Here is a 23,386-nt window from a genome sequence, read left to right as displayed (position 1 = left end):
ACTTAATTTCTTAAAAACTGCCATCCTCTATTTCACCACCGCATAGTTGTTCGTAGTGGAGTACAAACGCATACAATGTACGCACTGCTCTCGCCAGAATCGATTCACTGCCAATTCTGTATTTGGACACAGCAGGGGTAGTCCGGTCCAGCACATAGTTACTCCCATTCACAGGCTACACAGTGATGCCATTTTCGATACTTTTCACTCAGTAGTTTAAATGCTACAGCCTATGGAACATCATATACATAAATATGGCCCACCCTGTGTGTGTGTATTATATATATAATTTTTTGGAGGTGTATTTCTTTAAGTAACAATGAGCAAAAGGCATTCTAAAATTATTGAAATGACAAAGCTATAAAATTAAGTTATATTATATTTTACAGTCTAAATTATCAAATTTTGGTAAAGGATTTAAAATAGTTCTTCAAATTTTAACTAACCAGCAAAAAGAAAACAGATACTGAGAAATCTGCTCCATCAATGAAGAAACTAAGAAAATGATAAATGTTAGTCTGTCAACTCACTGACGACTGCCTGCAGCACTTGTTAGTGTCAAATGCGAGTGTATCAACAAGGAGCAACTTACCGCATTTATTCTCAGTACGCCACCTCCAGAATTAAATACAAGACTGGCGACATTTGCTGTAATGAGGCCCTCTGGGTCTAAGGTCTCCCACACAAGTGTGCCTTCAAACCCCTGAAGTATATAAAGAGACAAAATGACACAATGATTCTCCTCTTTGTAGTTTATAATCAGATTAAATCATCTACAACCCTACCCTACCAAATTCTAGAGAACATTAAAGGATAATTGGAGTATTTTTGCAAGTCACTTTTTTCATATGGATTGTTCCAAATGCATTCTGGTATTCCATAGACTGCCACTGAAAACTTTTATCAATTTTCTAAATTATGCTTTACGTAACAATACAAGTTTCCAGGCCAAATAAACTAATACTACAATTGTAAAAAAAATAAATGACTTACAAAGTGCCAAGCCTATTCTTTCAAGTCCTTGTCGTGACACCTTAACATGGATTCTGCTTTTCATTGTGATTCACGTCTTAATGAACTGACCAATGTAGCCCCAATGTTTTGCGATTTTTAATCCACCTTAATAAAAGTGTCTGTGTGTCTATGTAGCTTAACGTTACAAACATCCTCAAGTTAAAGGACTCTTTTGATGTTAGCAGCTCCAGGGGGCAGGACAATAAAGTGAACAGAAAACCTTGTTTCATTGCACATTTCAATGACGCTTCAGTCACATTCTTACGTCCAGCCATTCTGTACACCCAGATGTTCGAAACTTGTAACAGAACGTGGCTCACTTGATTTGTGTGTGATGGTCGGTGTAATGTAGGCTCCAAGAGGATGGCACTAGCGTGTCTAATTACAGTAGCTTATATTATAAGTCAGTCATCAACAGAAAAAAGGACACCAATATCATGAATGATATTTCAATGATAGAAAACACTTTTTAGTTTGATAATCTATGTATTATAATTGAGGCAAAATAAGCACGTCTTATTTTAAGAAGTTAGAAAATGTACACATAGTGCAACACTCAGGTGCGACTTGTTAATCAATATAAAAGTTGGAGCATTTTCTGTTATTGATTTGTGTCAGCAAAGAGACAGACATATTTTTGTTTTATAAGTATTTCGTCACAATGCAACATGACTTAGATTTGCTCAGACCGCCATATGCTGTTTGCACAGGTGGGCTTAGGCTGAAGCCACGTGTACCACCGTTTAACTCCTCTTGCTAACTACTGACAATCTGTTTCGCTGACAGTGTCTTTCAGGTGTGTAAGAGGAAAATACTGAATACAACATACTGAAGTTGGAATTGCCTCTCTCATACCAAATCTGACGCAGTGAACCAGCCTTAATTTAAAGTTGCACATTGTATTTCTCTCTCATTTAAGGACTGGTGATGTGTAAAAGTGAGTTGCACAGGGCAGGACATATTACAGCATTCATTGATCCATCCATTCTCTAGCCCCACTCATCAAGGGTAGGGGGCAGCCAATCCTAGCGTGGCAGGAACCACCCCTGGACTGAGCACCAGCTCATCACAGGGTGAACACACACACACACCAGGAGATGATTCAGCACTGCCATTTCACCTAACCCACGTGTCTTTGGACTGCAGGAGGAAACTGGAGCAAACAATGGGGACCAACGTGCAAACCCCATGCAGGGAGTACCCGGGATTCAACCCCCAGGCTCTTTACTATATGGCAGCAGCACTAACGCTGTGTCACCATGGGTCTAAGTTGTTGAATGGCATATTTAAATTAATTGTTTTCTTTAACACTGAGAAAAAATATCCTTCATTTGTGATTTATTTTAGTTACATGGTGAATTTGTTGGGGGAGCAGGCAGCATGCCCTCCAGTCACTCCTTAAACTCCATCCACTGACACTGCCAAATGTCAGTAGTATTTAAGACATTCTTTTTTTTTTTTTTACCAAGACAAAAGACGTGGTTGGGCGATGAGGTGCAGAATAAATCACACAACATAAAACATTCTAATAAAGGATCAAGGATTTAAATTCAGATTTCCAAAATAAGCCACACTTCATTCATTTTCCTAGCTTTCACCCTCATATAAAAGAGTCTGACCAACAACTAACGTGATGCACAAAAGAATCAATTCAGCCACTTGCAGATATAAAACACCACAATTATAGCGCCCTGATTAAAGACAAGCTCACTCAATGAGCTACATAATCCAACATAGGGACCTGGTTACTGCAACAATGCACGGGCTGTTGGGAGGGCAGAAAGATCTACAGTGTACATCAGCAGCTATTAAACCAGGAAAATAAGGACTGAGGCCTTAGATGATCAAAGAGAAGTTTTTCTGGGAATTTACTAGTCGGTTCATGTGTTATAAAAAGGAGACAATTCACCTCTGAAGATTTCATTGAGTATATTTGACCTGGAAAAACTGCTGGGCTGACAAAAAAAAGGTCTAGTAAGATGAACTGGATGTTAAAAAAAAAAAATCAATATTCATCTTAAAATATTTGAAGGCTTCATTTCATGAATTGGCAGACTCCTATTGCATACCCATCAAGTGGCTTTCAGGATATCACAATTTCCTACTTCTCTAACCATTAAGCTTCAAGGCTACCACTTGCCAGGTGTTACTTAACACATTCATCCTTCATGTACAGTATAAGGTCTGATCATTTTTAAAATGGTTACAGACAGACATATCCAAGTAATTTTCAATCTAGCATTCCTCAAATCACTGTGTGACTGACAGCGGGCCATAACGGAAGGACCAGGGGCCTCATGCATAACGCCGTGCGTAGAACTCACACTATAACATGGCGTATGCACAAAAGCGGGATTATGCGTACGCACAGAAAAATCCAGATGCAGGAATCTGTGCGCACGCATACTTTCACGTTCTTCTACTACATAAATCCCGATCAGCGTGAAAAGTAACGCACGTGCACGCGCCTTCTGTCCCGCCCCAACTCCTCCCAGAATTACGCCTCTTTGAATATGCAAATCAATATAAGTAGCCCTTAAGCTCAGCCTTCTGTGAAAAGACAATGGGAAAAGCACGGGGGAAAATAAGAATTTCAGTGAATACCAAGTGGAGGCAAAGGAAGAACGTACTATTTGTTGGTTTAAACAGTGGTATAATCAACAAAAGGAAGTTGATCGAGTGACATAGTGTCGGAGAAACTCGAAAGATCAAATTCACAAAGTCGCACAGTCCCCGAAATAAAAAAGAAATCACATATCAAAGTCGCCGTGAAAAGGCAAGTCGTAGCCCACCATCTGAGTGTCATATGAAAGCGTGTTAGGGTACAAACAAAAAACACAGGCACACAGTGCCAACTTTAATCTCGAAATTTCCACTTTAATCACGTAGTTTATTTTGCCATTAAAGTAGAACATCATAAACTTCATCTTAAAATCGTTTATTTTACTAGTTTCTCAAGTAGCACGTTAAATGCTTTGTTCTGTATTTGATCTTCTATGTGCTCTGTGTGTGTGAATCACTACGTGCTTCCGTTCTTTCTCTTTCTCCGACAGGACACAGAATCCATTACATTCGAGATATTACAGCTCTCTGAATAATTAAAATACTGAGATGTATACGTGATATCATTTTCATGATGATAGCAATGAAAGCATGTTATTAAACATGGGAACACGGTGGCGCAGTGATTGTTCATATCTCACGCAAGAGGCTTGCTGCGCCATGTGCGACCTTCGATGAAATAATTTATTACAGAAGTACTGTCTCTTTCAAACGTACTTTTCTTTCTCCAAATACTCAATCGCCACACAATCAGCTCTGTAATAGACGTTAAGCCATCTGTAAGCTTAGAACGCTGATTCTTCAAAACTTTTAAGGAACATTGAAATATCTTCGTAGTACATGTTTAATTATTCTATCCATCTATGCTTCCAGTGTCGCGTCAACACCAGCAATAATACAGCGAAGGCAGGAGCTATCCGTGAACTAGCTATACGCTGCGGCACCGTGTCCTCACATTTTTAATTATTAACAATGCAGATTATTTAAATGAAGTTAAAGTTTTATCTGTATACTATAAGCAACATATTTTGCTGCATTTCATCTTAAAAATGATATTGTCATCATACGCTTTTTATAAAGTAGCGCAGGTTGTGCAATATTATAACTGTAGTGTAAGTTTACAGTGAGGTGATTGTACTTATAAGTACAAACAGTTCTACAAGGAGCACTTGATGGACTGATTGAGTGCGTTTGTAGTTCTTGGGATGAAACTGTTTCTGAAACGTGAGGTCCGTACAGGAAAGGCTTTGACGCTTTTTGCCGTGGTTGAGGTAGTGTGTACTTGAAACTGTATACCGATAATTCTCTTTCCGATCAGCTGCTGCTGTGATTCCCCACTCAGATACAGTGATATAAATACTCCGAGTGGTGCAGTGAGAGTAATATGGAAAAAGATGATCTGCAGTGGCAACACTTAACGGGAGCAGCTGAAAGAAGAAGAAGATGCAGTGAGAGTTACAACGCTAAAGCAGTTATGGTATTTGGAATACTATGGCTATTCCCTGGACCATTATATTGCTACAGGTTAATTACAATCAGATGCATTACACTAATAAACAATATGCAGTTAATTTCAGTGTATTTATAAAGCCGCGTCAGGAATGTGGAGCTAAGAAAGAAAGAGTGATCACACAGGAACAATAGCACTGCTTTGACGCTGGGTGCCGCCAGTCTGCAAAACCGAGCGGAGAAATTGCGTACGCCAAGGTATGAGTTACCGTGGAAATGTGCGTGGCTTTACGCCAAATTTAGGTTTTATACATCGCGATTTGAGCGTGGAAACATTCGTACGCAACATTTCTGTGCGTACGCACCGTTTATACATGAGGCCCCAGGGGAACAGATGTACACATGGCACTCCCTCCCCCAGAGCGCTAGATGGCAGCTACCCTGCGTTCCAGCCGCCTGCCTTCATTCAGGGAGCCAGAGTCGGGAGGAAGAGGGATGAAGCTTACGGGAGTAGGAGTGGAGGCGAAAGGACTGAGACAAAAAGAAAAATGACATAGAAATTGCAGTTTTGTTGTGCTGTGCTTATTGTTATACTGTTCTGTGAAGGTGGGAACAATTGGGAAGTGTTTCCCACTATAAAATGAATGTGTGTTGTAACTTGTACTAGTGTCTGTCTGTGTCAGGTTTGGGTGGCGGCTGCGCCCCCTGGTGGTCATACATGTTACAATGTCCATGTTCTTTTTCAAAATCAGGAATGCCAGTTTCCCCAGTTACTCACACCAAGGCACAAACCTCAATTCTCACATTCAAGAAGGACTAACAGAAATGCAGAGTAAACAAGATTAAACAGGGTCTCAATCTTAATCAGCAAAAAGTTAGACAATTGAAATTTGCGGATTTTGGGTGGGGAACGGTTTGGGTTATGGTGGCATTAAGTTTGTAGATAAGAGCCCTTGTAAAACCATGAGCCGTGTTTTGTGGTAGATGTATTTGATTTGAACCGGTTCTTATGTCTTATCGGCTTGCAGCCAAGTAACACGACAACACGCCTAAAACTCTGGACTTACAATTCTGCAAAGTCTTCAATACTGTTCACTTAGACTCATTATCAAGTATTCCGGCAATTCATATCTGAACACAAAAGCAAACATAAATAAAGTACATTTTGCTTATAACATAGCTGGCTGTTTTAGCATTAAAAAGTAATAAAAGTATTTTAGCAAAAGTTCTTAAGATGCACTTTAAGTCACTTCCAAGGAAAGTTTTACTTCTACCAAAAAAATTCTGCTCCTGCCTCCTACAACAGCAGATGTGAAATTACATTTCTGCAAAACAACTCATTTTTTTTTTTTTTATCAACTAGTCTTACTCTTACCTCGTTAATTTAGGATTACTTGTTCTTTGCCTTTTTATAAAAAAAAAAAAGCATAATATTACATTTTATTATTATTATTATGGAGAGAGAGAGAGAGATTGATCGCACCAGGTTACATTTTCTAGTCTTTAGCTGTCCACTTTTGGTCAGCCTGTGCCCACTGTAGCCTCATCTTTCTGTTCTTGGCTGGCAGGAGTGGAACCCTACATAGTCTTCTGCTGTGGTAGCCCATCTGCCTCAAGGTTAAACTTGTGCAGTCCAAGATGCATTTCTGCTCCCCCCAGTTGGTTCTCTCAGTATCGTAGTATGTCTGCCAGCTCAAACCAGTCTGCCATTCTTCTCTGATCTTTCTCATCAGCACGAAAATTCCAGGAGATTAGCAGTTAATGAAATACTCAAACCAGCCAGCCTTACAACAGTCATACCACAGTTGAAATTATTGCACATTAACTGAAGCTCCTGAACTGTATCTGCATGATTTTATGTATTGTGCTACTGTCACATGATTGACCAATTAAATAATTGTATGGATAAGCAGGTGTACAGGTATTCCTAATAATTATAGATAATGATTAGGGCAAATGGAAAATATACTGTAGAACATTCACAAATCATCTTAGTCCAACTCAGGGTCACAGTGGGACTGAGTCTATCCCAGCACCTCTGGGTACAAGGCACCAGTCCATCTCACTCACTCACACACCCACACAGTGCCCATGTAGGTTTTTGGGGTTACGCAGACTCGAGGAGAATGTGCAAACCCCAGAAGGACATCAACAAGGTGCAAGATTTGAACCCATGACACTGAGTCTGTGCACTGACAGCACTATCCATGGACCACTATGCTAGCAAATATGAACTTGGCATGCCCAAATTCTAAACAGAAATGACCATACTACACCACTTTAAGTGAAGGAGATCAAAGGCACACATTCTTATTAAAATTACTAAAGTGCATTTTTTAAAAATAAATACATACATGTATTTTGCACCAACCTTTGGTAAAATAAATTGTTCCACTGGTTTGTACCACACACCATTAATGCCGACTCCAAAGCTGATGGGGCTGAAGCGAGCTGTTATAATGGGCTCCTGAAAGATCGCAGTTGAAATGGATTTTAAAAATATCATGTCACTAACTCCATGTGCATCAGATGTTATTACAGTGCTTTTTTTATAATCCACATCCAAATCTTTCATTAGTCTTTAATGTTTTATAATAAATGGTCATTTGTATAGAAAATCATAATTGTATAGAAGATCATCATGAATCAACTTAATTTTTTAACAGGACAAACAAAAATGTAAAACTGCCAGATAGCCACCGATTCCCAACTGGCTTTTTGAATCTGTAGTGCACAGGTAGAACTGAGGGGTATAACACAAAGTGACAGGGAAGCCACTTAACCAAACCGGTCACAGACTTAATATACAATTAATGTTTAAATGACAGGATAATGAATCCATAATTTAAATGAAGAATTCACAAGGCTCACAACATACATACCTCCTGCTCCAGCTGATAAAGCTTGACTGTAACATTTCCCCGGTACTCCAAACCATGGCCATCTGGAAAAACACCCAGTCGGGTGACAACTATGGCATGAAGGATCTTAAAGTCAACACTCACTAGAGGAGCCCCCAAAAGGGAATAGCTGGTAGTATCCGAAACAGCTACGGCCTCAATCTCCTGTCCAACCACTATGAAAGAGAAGAAATCCACGTCAAGAAACTCAACCTGATATATTGCAAATGGTCCTTAAATGTCAACATACCAGCGACATAAAAAGCTGGAAGGACGTCAGTTTTAGTAAAATCATTTTAAATTTGCTTAAAAAAGAACCAAAAGATGCACACTAAAGGTAATTTATGACCTCCATTATTTTATGAAAACAAATCAAAATTACTAATATCAAACTGCTTTTTCTAAAGAACTAGCTGAACACATTTAAAACTCCCTGAGTCTTTTAGGTCTGCTGCACACATAATCCAACATACGCTCACGTACAGTAGCTACAGAAAAGAATTCCCCCCTTCTAAATATTCCCATTTTCTTTTGCTTTACAGCCTTAAATAAAAACACACAAACCAAATATTTTTTCCAGCTTTACTTACTCAATGCAACCTATAACAACCAAGTGAAAGATATCACAGCTACAGTTCAGAAAAATTATAAAAAAAAAATCAAAAACGAGAACTACTGAGATTAATAAAGGATCACCCCCCCCCCAACCCCCCCCTAATGTCAATATTTTGTTGAGCCACCTTTTGCTTTAATGACAGCCTTGAGTCTGTTGGGATACTTCTCCATCAGCTTTGCACATCTAGATTGAGCAATATTTGCCCACTCTTCTTTACAGAACTGCTCAAGTTCGGTCAAATTAGATGGTGAGCGTTGGTGGACTGCTATCTTCAAATCTTTCCACAGATTTTCAATGGAGTTTAGGTCTGGGCTCTGACTGGGCCACACAAGGGCATTCACTTTTTTCTCCTTCAGCCACTGTGTGGTCAATTTTGCTGTGTGCTTCGGGTCTTTGTCATGTTGAAAGGTGAACATTCTGCCCATCTTCAACTTTCTAGCAGAGGGTAGCAGGTTTTCTTCAAGAATTTGACGGCATTTTGCCCCATCCATTTCTCCTTCTACCCTAACAAGAGTCCTAGGCCCTGCGGCAGAGAAACACCCCTACAACAGGATGATGCCACCTCCATGCTTTACTGTAGGTATGGTGTGTTGTGGATGGTAAGCTGCACTGGATTTCCGCCAGGTGTACCGTATGGTATTGAGGCCAAATACTTTGATTTTTGACCATAAGACCTTTTTCCATTTGGCATCAGAATGTTCAAGGTGCATTCTGGCAAAACTGAAACGAGCCTTAATGTGGCCTTTCTTGAGAAGAGGCTTTATCCTTGCGACCCTCCCAAACAAGCCACAATTGTGGAGCGCTTGTGAAATTGTTGTTACATGCACACAATGACCACTCTTTGCCATAAAATCCTGTAACTCCTTCAAAGTGGCCACTGGCCTCTTGGTAGCCTCTCTTACCAGTTTCCTCCTTGCTCTTCCATCCAGTTTGGAGGGACGGCCGGATCCAGGGAGGGTCCCAGTAGTACCAAACACTTGCCCCTTCTTTATTATGGACTTTACTGTGCTCCTTGGGATTCAGAAAGCCTTTGAGATTTTTTGTATCTGCCTCATGTCTGTCCACAACTCAATCCCTGAGATCTTTTGAAAATGGCTTGCCATCCATAGTCAGTTGTTTGCTGTCAGTTGCACTACCAAGCAAGCGAATGAATGCTCCAGGAACAGCTGTTTTTATGCTTCACTTATCACACAGATTACAACTGATCACAGGTGGAAGGACGCCAGTAACCATGGTGTGCAATGGAAATGGTGGGGAGTTATACCTGATTGAGTTTAGGAGGGGGGTGATCCTTTATTCATCTCAGTAGTTCTTGTTTTTGATTTTTTTTAAATTCTTCTGAACTGTAGCTGTGATATCTTTCACTTGGTTGTTATAGGTTGCATTGAGTAAGTAAAGCTGGAAAAAATATTGGTTTGTGTGTTTTCATTTAAGGCTGTAAAGCAAAAGAAAATGGGAATATTTCGAAGTGGGTGATTATTTTCTATACCCACTGTACGTGACTTGAAGTGAGATAGAGATATAATGTTTAACATTTTTTCACTGAGCAAACACACAGATAACTTTGTGATATGATATGAAACATTAGGATAAGGATTATTAAATACTTCACATCAGAGCATTCTATTATAGTTGAATGCTTTAATTATAGAGCAATACAAAATTTTGCAGTAAAATTAAAGAAAAATAAGTTAAAGGACACCACATTATTTCTTAAATCATGTGTACAGTTATTGTATAAATATTTCATTATACGATTTGAAACATATTATAGGAAATTTGCCAACATGCCAGTCATGTTCTGCACTAGTAATTACTGGCACTGTATTAGTTGCTTATACAATGTGTCATATTTGTCATTATCTTGAATGCTTTCTATTCTGAGAATAAGATAACAGTAAATTGCCTTTTATACACATTCATTTTCACAGTTACTGCAATTAAGAAACCCTACAGGAAAAAAGGCAAATGAACCACATAAACAAAAACAAAACAAAAACTCTCAGAATAATGCAAGTGGATTTTATGAAATACAGACTAGAGAGAAGGTTCAATTACCAATTGATCACTCAAGATTAATTACTCAATCAAAGAGGGAATGGAAAAAAGCGAGAACTTTTGCACTTGGCTTCAAACAGTTAGCAACTCCAGAAATGTGAGCCTTGAAGTGTCCATTCATTGGATCAACAACTGTTCATATGTAGGAAAGGTGTTTCCTTTCTATTCTCTGTCTGGCAGTTATAACATACTGAAAAAAGCTACCTATGCATTTACCAGCCACCTTTTAGTAGCAAAACTAAAGACGACGACATTTTCTTTTAATTCCTAAGGACCACACTATTATCTGTAACTTTTGACACTTGCATGTTAACTATGCACAAATCCTACTTGAGGAAATAACATTTAGTTATCTACATATTGACTGTGGTCCTGCCTTGTGCCCTGTGTTGGCTGGGATTGGCTCCAGCAGACCCCCGTGACCCTGTGTTCGGATTCAGCGGGTTGGAAAATGGATGGATATTGACTGTGGATCATGCCCATGCTTCACTGTAGGGATGGTATTAGCTAACATTGTATCTATGATCTGCTTCTCACAACTGAGAGGACGTGATAGATGTTTGACAACTGTCCAACCAACCACAAATGTCACCTGATAGGTAACCATCCAAATAATCAGACTGCGACTTGGACCTATAAAAATTTATATACTGTGTAACATATATTCAGTATGTTCATATATATCAGTTGTCTGATTATTTTGAAAGAGAAACCACTAGCCAATTTAAGTAAACATCCTATCCAAATGGGCCATTTAGTTAATGCAATCAGAACCTATAAGCCTTTCAAACATATTTTGGGACGGTAAAATTCCATATGTCAATCACAGAATTACATATTTCTGCTGACACCAAAATAAAACATCTCCTTGCAGTACATCCATGCATTTACATTATGTAGTTTTTAACACTGTACAACTAAAGGCCTAAAATATAAAAAAAAGAAATACAATGCGCCTAAAAACGGAATGATTTCAGAAAATTGTATCACACTTGGGGTTCTCTTTAACTTGCAGGGGTCAAGGGGAAAAAAAAAACAAACATTTAGAAGGGCCATAAATATAAAGTGTATTGTTACACAGCCTACTACACTGGCTTTCCTAAAAACAATTAAACCACTACTATTGCAGATACGGCAGTGATTAACAACACAGACAGAGATAAACTTATTGACCATAAAAAAAATAACTAACACATTTAGAGAGTACTATAAAGACCTTATACTCTACTCAGTTTAAAGAAGATAAAGACGCAATCTAATGAGTTTCTTGATTCATTAGAGATACCACAGCTAGATTCTCAGTGCTGTGGAACTGGATAAACCCTCAGAGAGTTTCAGAATTACTAGATGCTATAAACTCACTTCAAAGTGGGAAAGCAGCTGGCCCTGATGGCTACTCAGTGGAATTTTATAAAAAAAAAAAGTCCTCAAATAAGTTAGCTCCACTATTATTAGCAACATTTTTAGAAGCTGAAGACAAAAAAAAATTCTACTTTGAACTTTTTGCATTAATTACCATCTTTCCTAAGAACAACAAGGATCTACTACAATGTGCATCATATAGACCAGTCTCTCTTCTGAGTAGTGATGTTAAGATACTCTTCAAAGTTCTAGCCAGAAGAACTGAGAAAGTGCTTCCTTCTGTAATATCACAAGACCAAACAGGATTTATTAAAGTCAAGACACTTAACTTCTAACCTTCAACATTTAATATATTCACCCATTATATTTATATCTAACACCACAGAGATCCTAGAATTTTTAGATGCAGAAAAAGCATTTGATATGGTTGAATGGGACTACCAAGTCACCATATAGCACAAATTTAGGTTCAGTCCAAACATATGTGCCTGGATCAAACTACTTTATACTAGTCCAGAAGCCTCAATTCATATTAACAACATTATTTCAGATAACTTTAAACTAGAACGTGATACTCAACAAGGATGCTCCCTTATCACCTTTGCTCTTTACAACCACCATTGAACCATTGGCTGTACACTTTCATAACGCATCTATACATATTAATAAAAGGCAAAGCCCTCACTGACTGACTGACTCACTCATCACTAATTCTCGAACTTCCCGTGTAGGTGGAAGGCTGAAATTTGGCAGGCTCATTCCTTACAGCTTACTTACAAAAGTTAGGCAGGTTTCATTTCGAAATTCTACGCGTAATGGTCATAACTGGAACATATTTTTTGTCCATACACTGTAATGGAGGAGGCGGAGTCACGTATCGCGTCATCACGCCTCCTACGTAATCACGTGAACTAAAAACAAGGAAGAGATTTACAGCACGAGTCAAACGCGGGAACGAAGGTAAATGACGTTAATTTTTGACTGTCTTTTAATACTGTGTAAGCATACATATTAACACATGTGCAATTAAACGTGTGCATTTACGGGGTGATTTCTCAGGCTTAAAAGCTCGCCTTTTATCAAACGCGGGAACAAAGGTAACTGACGTTGTTCACTGTCTTTTAATACTGTGTAACCATACATATTAACACATGTGCAATTAAACGTGTGCATTTACGGGGTGATTTCTCAGGCTTAAAAGCTCGCCTTTTACTAAAAAGGTAAATGCAAAACTATTTTCAATCAGTTTAATGAAACGCTCCCGTTAAGGATTGCAATAACATATTCGCGAGATAAAAGAACGAAGTAGGGGGAAATGACGGAAGAGCCGCAAACAGCGAAGAGCAAAAAATTAATTAAACAATTGAGAAGGGAGCGAGTGAAGCATACAAGCATGTTCATAAGGGAAACAAAGCACGGTGTAAAACGTAAGTTTAAATTAAGTTTATAGAAACGCTCCCGCTGCGGATTGCAATAACATATTCGCGAGATAAAAGTTTAATGAGAAGACACGAGGTATAAACGAACCACACGCCGTGGCGCAACGTTAGGGGCAACAGTTTCAACCATTCTATGATCTGCTTCTCGCAACTGAAAGATGGCACATGGCGGATGTTAGCCGACTTGCTGACCGCAACATTAGGGGCTTCAACTCTGGCGCTGACGCCACATCTCAGTGCCAACACTTTGCAGACTCTACTTAAAAGACACGCCCTCCTCACTGGACAGTTAAAAAGACCAATCAAACTAACGATGACATCAAGTATTACCCAATCAAAAGTAGGAAAGGAGGCATCTTTTCCTAAAATGCGTGTGGGATGATTTGCATGAGACGCTGCTTTAAAAAAAATGATAAAAAAAATACGGGACAAATCCCGTCCAGTATTGATTCAAAATGGGACGCGCAATTTCATTCTCAAATGCGGCACGATTCCGTATTTTAAAGGACGGGTGGCAACCCTACAGTGCCAGGTAACCACCCATACAATCAGATTGTGATTCAGACTAGGAATGCAATGAATGTAATTACCCCGATCTACATACAAGGCGAAAGTCTTGCAACATTCAAAGATGATGGTTTGGGATAAGTACACCATACAACATAAAAGAGCTTATGAAGCCTTGAACTGAAAAAAGCAACATCTCAGAGATCGTAAAAAAAAAAAAGGAGGTAATGTCGTTTTACTCGCTGTAGATTTTAGTCAAACATTACCAGTTATTCCACGAGGGAGACCAGCAGATGAACTCAACGCATGTTTAAAATCCATGCTTCTCCCACGCTCGGTTATATGTCGCGTGTTCTCGGGTAGGTACACCAAAAAATGTATACATTTAAGCATGTACTGTTTAATAATTTATACGCTTCTTATATGTTGTTCAAATTCTTTTATCAAAATACCAGTGACAGCGCAATGCACGATAACATGGAGTGAATACACCATACGCATCCACCCACGGCCGCCCTGGTGTGCGCAGATAGGAGTTGATTCTACAATAAAATAAAATAAAGATAAAAAGAGTAATACAATCATCACCCATAAAGCGGATAGCAGACGTGACGTACTATATGTGTACCAGATTTCAAGTCAATAGGTGAAACGGTTTGCGAGCTACAGGTGATTTAAAATCCTGGACAGACACACAAATTGCCACGGTAACAAATTACAGAAGAAGATTTTACTGTTTAATAATTTATATTTATATGAAATGTGCTTCTTATATATTACTTCATATTCTCATATGATAATGATGTTAATGTTTATATTGATTTCTACGTTATTGAAACTGCATGTATGTGTGTATATGTATGTATGTATATATATATATATATATATATATTTATATATATATATATATATATATATATATACTAGCAAAATACCCACGCTTCGCAGCAGAGAAGTAGTGTGTTAAAGAGGTTATGAAAAAAAAGGAAACATTTTAAAAATAACGTAACATGATTGTCAATGTAATTGTGTTGTCATTGTTATAAGTGTTGCTGTCTTTTATATATATATATATATTATATATATAATATACACACACACACATAAACATTTATATACATATACATATATATACATATCTACATATCTACATATACACATATCTACATATATATACACACATACATAAACACACACATAAGACTTATTGACTGAAACGGGCTTTCACGAAAAAAGTTAGGGCTTTGCTACAGGATACACCCTCCACAAGTTAACCAAGTAAAAATAAAATATATATTTCTGTTTTATTTAAACCTTTTAAGTTCATATGCATAGCCCCATTTGGCTGTTTAATTTTTTTTTTCTTTCTTCAGTAATATTTAATCTCCTTAAAGAAAAAGAACATATCCATTTTACTTTTTTTGTATCTCTGTAGTAATATTTTAGTGTAAAAGAATAACCAGTATTTAAACCTTTTATGTTACTTTATACATTTATTTTACACAATGTTGAAAAATTAATAAGAAAGCTACATATTTTGTCAGCTGCTGCTTTCATTTTTAATGAAATGAAAAAAGCTCTCCAAGAGAAAACGTCAATGAAGAAGAAACAGTTTGCACTATCTAAAAATGAGAAACCCTCATTTATAAAAGTTTGCTGCAGATGACTTAACTGAAAATAAATGAATAGTTCCTATTTGTATAATACATATTTATCTATTTTACTTATGCCTTTATTCCAGCAACTTACAACATCTGAGGTACAATTTGTTACATTACTTTTGTTTTTTGCAGCACAGGCAGGTGAAGTGACTTCCTCAGGGTCACACAGTGGTGTCAGTACCAGGATTTGAACTGACAAGCTCCGGGTTTACTGAAATATTACTGAAGAAAGAAAAAAAACGAAAATGGGCAAATAGGGCTATGCATACAAATGTCCATCCATCCATTATCCAACCTGCCATATCCTAAATACAGGAGCCAATAAGTAGATATGTATATATATATATATATGTGAATGTATGTATGTATATATCTATGTCCATATATATATATATGTAGATATGTAAATTTGTATATGTATATATATGTTTATGTGGATGTGTATATACGTATGTATATGTAGATATGTGTATATGTAGATATGTATATATATATATATATATGTATATGTATATATATGTTTATGTGTGTGTGTGTGCATATTATATATATATATATATAAAAGACAGCAACACTCATAACAATGACAACACAATTACATTGACAATCATGTTACGTTATTTTTAAAATGTTTCCTTTTCTTTTTCATAACCTCTTTAACACACTACTTCTCCGCTGCGAAGCGCGGGTATTTTGCTATTTATCTATATATATATAAAGGAGAGTTGGGATCCGAGAGACTGTGTTTGTGTGTTTGTGGAGGGATGGAGAGTTAAGGCGGGTGTTGGAGTCACATGATCATCTCCCCTCCCATTCACCTCATTTCATTCAATTCATTTCGCTCGACCTGAGCTCCGCAGTTGGCGCGGTCTTGCTGTTCTTGATTTGCTTTTCACATGGCCAAGTATATGTTGCATGCTCAAGAGTAAGCTCAGCGCACAACTTGGTCATATTACAACCGGAGGGGCGAACTGACAACATGGTATACAAAGAGATCCTTAACAAATAATTATTGGTATAATTTCCCTCAGTTTATTATATAAAATTTTAAAGCAGTACTTCGCCGCTGCGAAGCGCGGGTATTTTGCTCTATATATATGTGTGTGAATGTATGTATGTATATATGTATGTCTATATTTATATCTATATCTATATCTATATATATATATATATCTATATATATATATATATATGTGTAGATATGTAAATTTGTATATGTGTATGTATATATATATATATATATATATACATACACATATACAAATTTACATATCTACACATTATATATATATATATATACATATATATATACATATATATATATATATATATATATATATATATATATATATATATATATATATATATATATATATAATGTATATATATATATGTATATGTGGATGTGTATATGTATATATATGTATATGTAGATATGTGTATATGTAGATATGTATATATATGTATATATGTTTATGTATATATATGGTTACATAACCTCTTTAACACACTACTTCTCCACTGCAAAGCGCGGGTATTTTGCTATATATATATATAAAAGACAGCAACACTTATAACAATGACAACACAATTACATTGACAATCATGTTACGTTATTTTTAAAATGTTTCCTTTTGTTTTCATAACCTCTTTAACACACTACTTCTCCGCTGCGAAGCGCGGGTATTTTGCTAGTCAGAGATAAAGGGGATTTTCAGAAAAGGATTTCAACAGAACATATCACTATATGCAAATGATATGGTACTGTATATTTCATAACTACAAAATTGTGTGCCAGCTGTCCTAAAGTATTAGTAGATTTTCAAAAGATATCTGGACTTGAAATCAATTTGAATAAAAACATTGTTTTTCCAATGAATTCTCTAGCATGTAATATCAGACTAGACACCTTCCCATGTATCTTAGCAAATCAGTAAATATAAAAAAGTCTTTTTCAACAAAATTTTGCTGTCTGCATGGAAAAAATTAAACAAGACGTGACTACATGGTCTACTCTCCACCTTATGTTACCAGGGAGAATCAACATTGTTAAGATGACCATCCTTCCCAAGTTGCTCTTCCTATTTAAAAGCATCTCCATATAAATTAACAAATCATTTTTTAAGAAATTTGACTCAATCATAACTTAATTTATTTGGAATTCAAAACATCCCCACATCCAAAGTGCGACTCTACAATGACCTAAAGCAAAAGGGGGCATGGCACTACCCAATTTTCATTTTTATTACTGGGTTCGCAATATACAAGCTATAAAGACCTGGGGCCTCATGTATAACGTCGCGCATAGAACTCACACTATAACATGGCGTAAGCACAAAAGCGGGAATGTGCGTACGCACAGAAAAATCCAGATGCAGGAATCTGTGCGTACTCAAACTTCCACGTTCTTCTACTACATAAATCCCGATCAACGTGAAAAGTAACACACGTGCACGCGCCTTCTGTCCCACCCCAAATCCTCCCAGAATTACGCCTCTTTGAATATGCAAATCAATATAAATAGCCCTTAAGCTTAGCTTTCTGTGAAAAGATAATGGGAAAAGCACGGGGGAAAATATAAGAATTTCAGCGAATACCAAGTGGAAGCAAAGAAAAACGTATTATTTGTTGGTTTAAACAGCGGTATAATCAACAAAAGGAAGTTGATCGAGTGACATAGTGTCGGAGAAACTCGAAAGCTCAAGTTCACAGTGTCGCACAGTCCCCGAAATAAAAAAGTTGTCACATATCAAAGTCGGCGTGAAAAGGCGACTTGTAGCCCACTGTCTGAGTGTCATATGAAAGCTTATTAGGGTACAGAGAAAAAAAAATAGGCACACAGGGGGAAAAAAAGCACAAAATGTCAACTTTAATCTCGAAATTTCCACTTTAATCACATAGTTTATTTTGTCATTAAAGTAGAACATCATAAACTTCATCTTAAAATCGTTTAATGTTTAGTTTCTCAAATCCCATCTTAACTAAAGTAGCACATTAAATGCTTTGTTTTGTATTTGATGGATTAAAGGCCAGAAGTCCACATGAGGACCGTCTGAAGTTTTTTTTTTTTTTTCTGTCCTCCCTGGCCATCGGACCTTACTTTTATTCTATATTAATTAGTGTTCCCTTATTCTAATTTTTATTTATTTTGTCTTTTTTCTCTTTCTTCATCATGTAAAGCACTTTGAGCTGCATTATTTGTATAAAAATGTGCTATAGAACAACAACAACAAAATGTATTTATATGTGCTCTGTGTGTGTGAATCACTACGTGCTTCCGGGCTTTCTCTTCCTCCGACAGGACACAGAATCCATTACATTCATAATATTACAACTCTCTGAATAATTAAAATACTGAGATGAATACGTGTTATCATTTTCATGATGATAGAAGTTAAAGCATGTTATTAAACATGGGAACACAGTGGCTCAGTGATTGTTCATGTCTCACGCAAGATGTTTGCTGCGCCATGCGCATCCTTCGATGAAATACTTTATTGCAGCAGTACTGTCTCTTTCAAATGTACTAACCCCCAATTCCTGTCCTTACTTTTCTTTCTCCAAATACCCAATCGCCACACAATCAGCTCTGTAATAGACATTAAGCCATCTGTAAGCTGAGAACACCGATTCTTCAAAACTTTTAAGGAACACTGAAATATCTTCATAGTACATGTTTAATTATTCTATCCATCTATCCTTCCAGCACCAGCAAGAATATAGCACGAGGCAGGAACAATCCGTGAATGGAGCGCTAGCGCTGCGGCACCGTGTCCTCACATGTTTAATTATTAACAATATAGATTATTTAAATGACGTTAAAGTTTTATTTGTATAATAAACATATTTTGCTGCATTTCATCTTAAAAATGATATCGTCATCATATGTAAATATGCACTTTATAAAGTGACTCAGGTTGTGCAATATTATAACTATCGCAAGTTTACAGTGAGGTAATTGTATTTATAGGTACAAACAGTTCTACAAGGAGCACTTGATGGACTGACTGAGTGCATTTATAGTTCTTGGGATGAAACTGTTTCTGAACCGCGTGGTCAGTACAGGAAAGGCCCAGAAGCATTTGCCGTGTGAGAGCAGTTCAAATAGGCAACATGGCCAAAGCAGCATGTGCTTGATGCTGTATACCGATAATTCTCTTTCCGATCAGCTGCTGTACAGCTGTGATTCCCCACTCAGATACAGTGATATAAATACTCTGAGTGGTGCAGTGAGAGTAATATGGAAAAAGATGATCCGCTGTGGCAACCCCTAACAGGAGCAGCTGAAAGAAGAAGGCGCAGTGAGAGTAACAACGCTAAAGCAGCTATTGTATTTAGAATAGTTTGACCATTCTGTGGACCATTATATTTCTACAGGTTAATTACAATCAGATGCATTAAACTAATAAACAACAAGCGGTTAATTTCAGTGTATTTATAAAGCGGCGTCAGATATGTGGATCTAAAAAAGGGTAACCACACAGGAACAGTAGCACTACTTTGACGCTGGGTGCCGCCAGTCTGCAAAACCGAGCGCAGAACTTGCGAAAAATTGTGGAAATGTGCGTGGCTTTACGCCAAGTTTAGGTTTTATACATCGCGATTTGAATGTGGAAACGTTCTTACGCAACATTTGTGTTTGTACGCACCATTTATACATGAGGCCCCTGGTCTGCAAAAGAAATAAAATCGTGCAGTACGTCTTTATATTCCCTGCTCTATGCCCCAGTTAATACAAACTACTGTCATTACACTAATAATCCAATTACCCTTCATTCTCTCAGAAAATGAAACCAATTTAGGAAGCACTTTAAGACAGAAAAGCTTTTATCTGCTGCACCTCTACATTTCAATCACCATTTTCACCCCTCTCAAAAATTACGCACTATTCAATGACTAGTAAATGTCTGGTATTTAAACACTTACAGACTTGTACATATTTTTGCATCATACAAACCATTATGCTTCAAATACAACTTCTCATCAACATAATTTCTCCACTACCTTCAAGCTAGAGACTTTGCTAAACAGAACCTGCCCAATTTTCCTCACCTTCCACCTTATATTGATCAGTCTTGAAGACTCAGATAGCATATCTACAATTTATAAAATATTTTAAAGTTTGTTCCTTTCAAAGACCCTAGAGTACATTAGGGAAAGGATCTGTCACTCAATATTTCAGAAAAAGAGTAGAGGGCAGCCATGCACAGAATATACTAGAACTCCACATGTGCAAAGCATTCAGTTACTCAACTTAAAACAGAGTGCATTTATCTTGTTTAAAATTGTCCAAAATGTTTCCAGAGCAAGATTCAACCTATGGACGTTGCAATCTAGACCCAGCCTCATTGGGCCACTTGTTCTGGGTGTGCACCAAATTAACAACATTTTGGACAAAAATCTTTGTATGCCTATCAGACAGCCTTGGTGTTACAATCCCTCCTAATCCATTACCAGCCATGTTTGGTGTACCTCCAGATGGGCTTAAAGTGGAAAAGGACAAACAAACTAGCACAAAGACTTATCTTACTCAAATGAAAGAATCCCACCCCACCACTCTTAAGTCAGTGGGTAACCGATGTTCTATACTACTTGAAATTGTAAAAAAATCAGATTTCACTTAGAGGATATGTTCAAAACTTTAAAATACGGTAGGATATAATCAATAACATTTTAGAATAAGCTTCGATTTCAGGGAAAAGCATACCCTTTTTTTCTTGCTCCTTTTACAGAGTAACTTTGGTTGCTGGCTCCTCTCTTTTTCTCTTGGGTGGTAGTTGAATTTGCTTTGATTTGGTAAATTCAACTTGACTGTATGGTATGTTATCTGTTTCTAATTAAAATCAATAAAAATCTAAGAAAATAATAATAATAAACCACAATTATTGTGGACACTAGTTTTAATGGCCCCTCTCAATATCCCAAAATGGTTACCTGGAGCAGTAAGATTAAGGGTTTTGCATGAATAGGGGTCTTCTCTGTCCTCCAAAGGGACATCACAGCCATGTATTCCAATAATAAACTTTACAAGCACCCTGCAAATGAAGACCAGAATATGTAAATTATGCATAATTACCAAGAAGGCACGTGTTTATATATCAAGTAGCTCAATTTCACTATAGTAGTTTGGAAAATGTTACTGTGGCTAACTCCATTAACTACAGTAACTCAGTGTGTGCCACACAGTTTTCTTTAACATTTCAATATGAAAACATTCAAATTGTTGCCATTTCTTAATACCATTTTTTAATTATACCCTCTTCAAAATGGATAAACATTGACAACTGCTCTTTCCCAGAAAAAACAAACATGCAGAAGAAGCGTAACTGTATTTTTCTCATAAGCATGCGTTTCTCTATAATTTCCGGCTAGTGTTTCATTGTTAGTTGTCCACAGGTAGAATGAATTTCAGTTGTCAGTAGAGTCTGCCACATAAATGCTGAACTTCTAGAATATCACCAGACTCCACAGGAATTGAAGCACAGAAGTTCAAATAAATATGAGGCAGCTACTTTTGTGTAACTTGTAGCAGGTCTTGGAATGCATCTGTCAGGGGTGTATAAGGCCTTTCTTCAAGAAAATGTAGAACATTAACTTATAGACACATAATGACACCACTGTGGCCTCACTGATGTCTTTACATGCTCTCTCTAAGATGATGGGGCAGTCTGTCAATGTTATATGCAGGCAGTGTGGATTTCAAAAACTATGCGTTGTGGTTTGAAATCCTGCTACTAATGGTGTATAAGGTGACTATGGTAATGTCACTTCATCTGCCTGTGTTTCAACTGGAAAGACAAAAAGAAATGCAACCAATTGTATCTTAATGTAGTAGCATGCCTAGGACAAAGGAGTCAGCCTAGTAATAATACTACTACTAATAATAATAGTAGTACTGTACAAGGTTCACAAGTAAATGACAACATTAAAAAAATTACAAAATTGCAAGTTTAAAGCACTTGCTGAGTCAGCCTAAGACTGAGGCACTTAGTGGACTATGATCAGCAAATAATATTTATAACATATGCCTTTTCAAAATGTTGATTACTGCCATTGAGGCAACACATGGAGGTCCTCACAGCCTGACTAGGTACACGACTCAGTCCACATACAATATACATGCAACTGACATTTTACCTCTTTGAATACTTTACAATGGTTGTTTCAAAGAATGAAGACATGCTTGTGTTCTTCTGTCACACTTGATCAGGTTCCTTTACTGTTCACTGCACTACTTTATTTTATTTGCCTTCAAGTGAGGTGGCCAGGGAGGGCGGTCTTAATTACCCAAATTCAGCTCTGGCCTCAAATGAGCACATTCTACTAGATCACATGACAACATTCAACTGCTTCTCTGCAGCTACTTTTAAAGTGACAAATATTGCACTCTGGGCATTATTTATCTTAATTGCTTTACCATCACTGCATTACTAAATGCCCTTACTGCATGATGAAGTGAAGCAAAGATGAAGTATTACTAAAAGGAAATGAAAATTTGTTATAATCACACTGTATTAAGTAACCAGCAGACACAGGACTATAGTAGGAATGCTTATGTATAGCTTCATGACTACTATTAGAATATTTAAAAAAAAAATGGAAGAATGGTGAACATAAATATTTTAACTATAAATACATAGATACTGAAAAAACTAAATGAAACCTTTGCAAATTTTCCTATTAAAAATAATCAATTTTATCCCAAAACATTCAATAAATGGGTTGAATTCTTAGATTTATACTCAATATGTAAATCCCATGGGCTCACCACCTATGAGAGGGGCCAAGGAGGTCAGGTGCAGTGTGAGTTGGGTGGTG

The 23,386-nt window shown here is 37.1% G+C and overlaps 1 protein-coding gene across 1 annotated transcript in view; it reads right to left on the bottom strand.

The window, feature by feature from the left end:
- Window positions 1-23,386, bottom strand: part of b3galnt2 (beta-1,3-N-acetylgalactosaminyltransferase 2) — a 49,190-nt gene that overhangs the window by 14,648 nt on the left and 11,156 nt on the right. The window contains exons 3-6 of the mRNA XM_028820871.2: window positions 21,503-21,603; window positions 7,908-8,101; window positions 7,397-7,492; window positions 593-703 (exon numbers count right to left, since the gene is read on the bottom strand). Of these exons, the coding sequence (XP_028676704.1) occupies window positions 593-703; window positions 7,397-7,492; window positions 7,908-8,101; window positions 21,503-21,603 (502 nt within the window). The remainder of the gene's footprint in view (window positions 1-592; window positions 704-7,396; window positions 7,493-7,907; window positions 8,102-21,502; window positions 21,604-23,386) is intronic.

This window comes from Erpetoichthys calabaricus, chromosome 15 (genome assembly GCF_900747795.2).
Source record: "Erpetoichthys calabaricus chromosome 15, fErpCal1.3, whole genome shotgun sequence".
In the NCBI taxonomy this organism is placed as follows: domain Eukaryota; kingdom Metazoa; phylum Chordata; class Cladistia; order Polypteriformes; family Polypteridae; genus Erpetoichthys; species Erpetoichthys calabaricus.
This window is presented reverse-complemented; position numbering and strand designations above follow the sequence as displayed.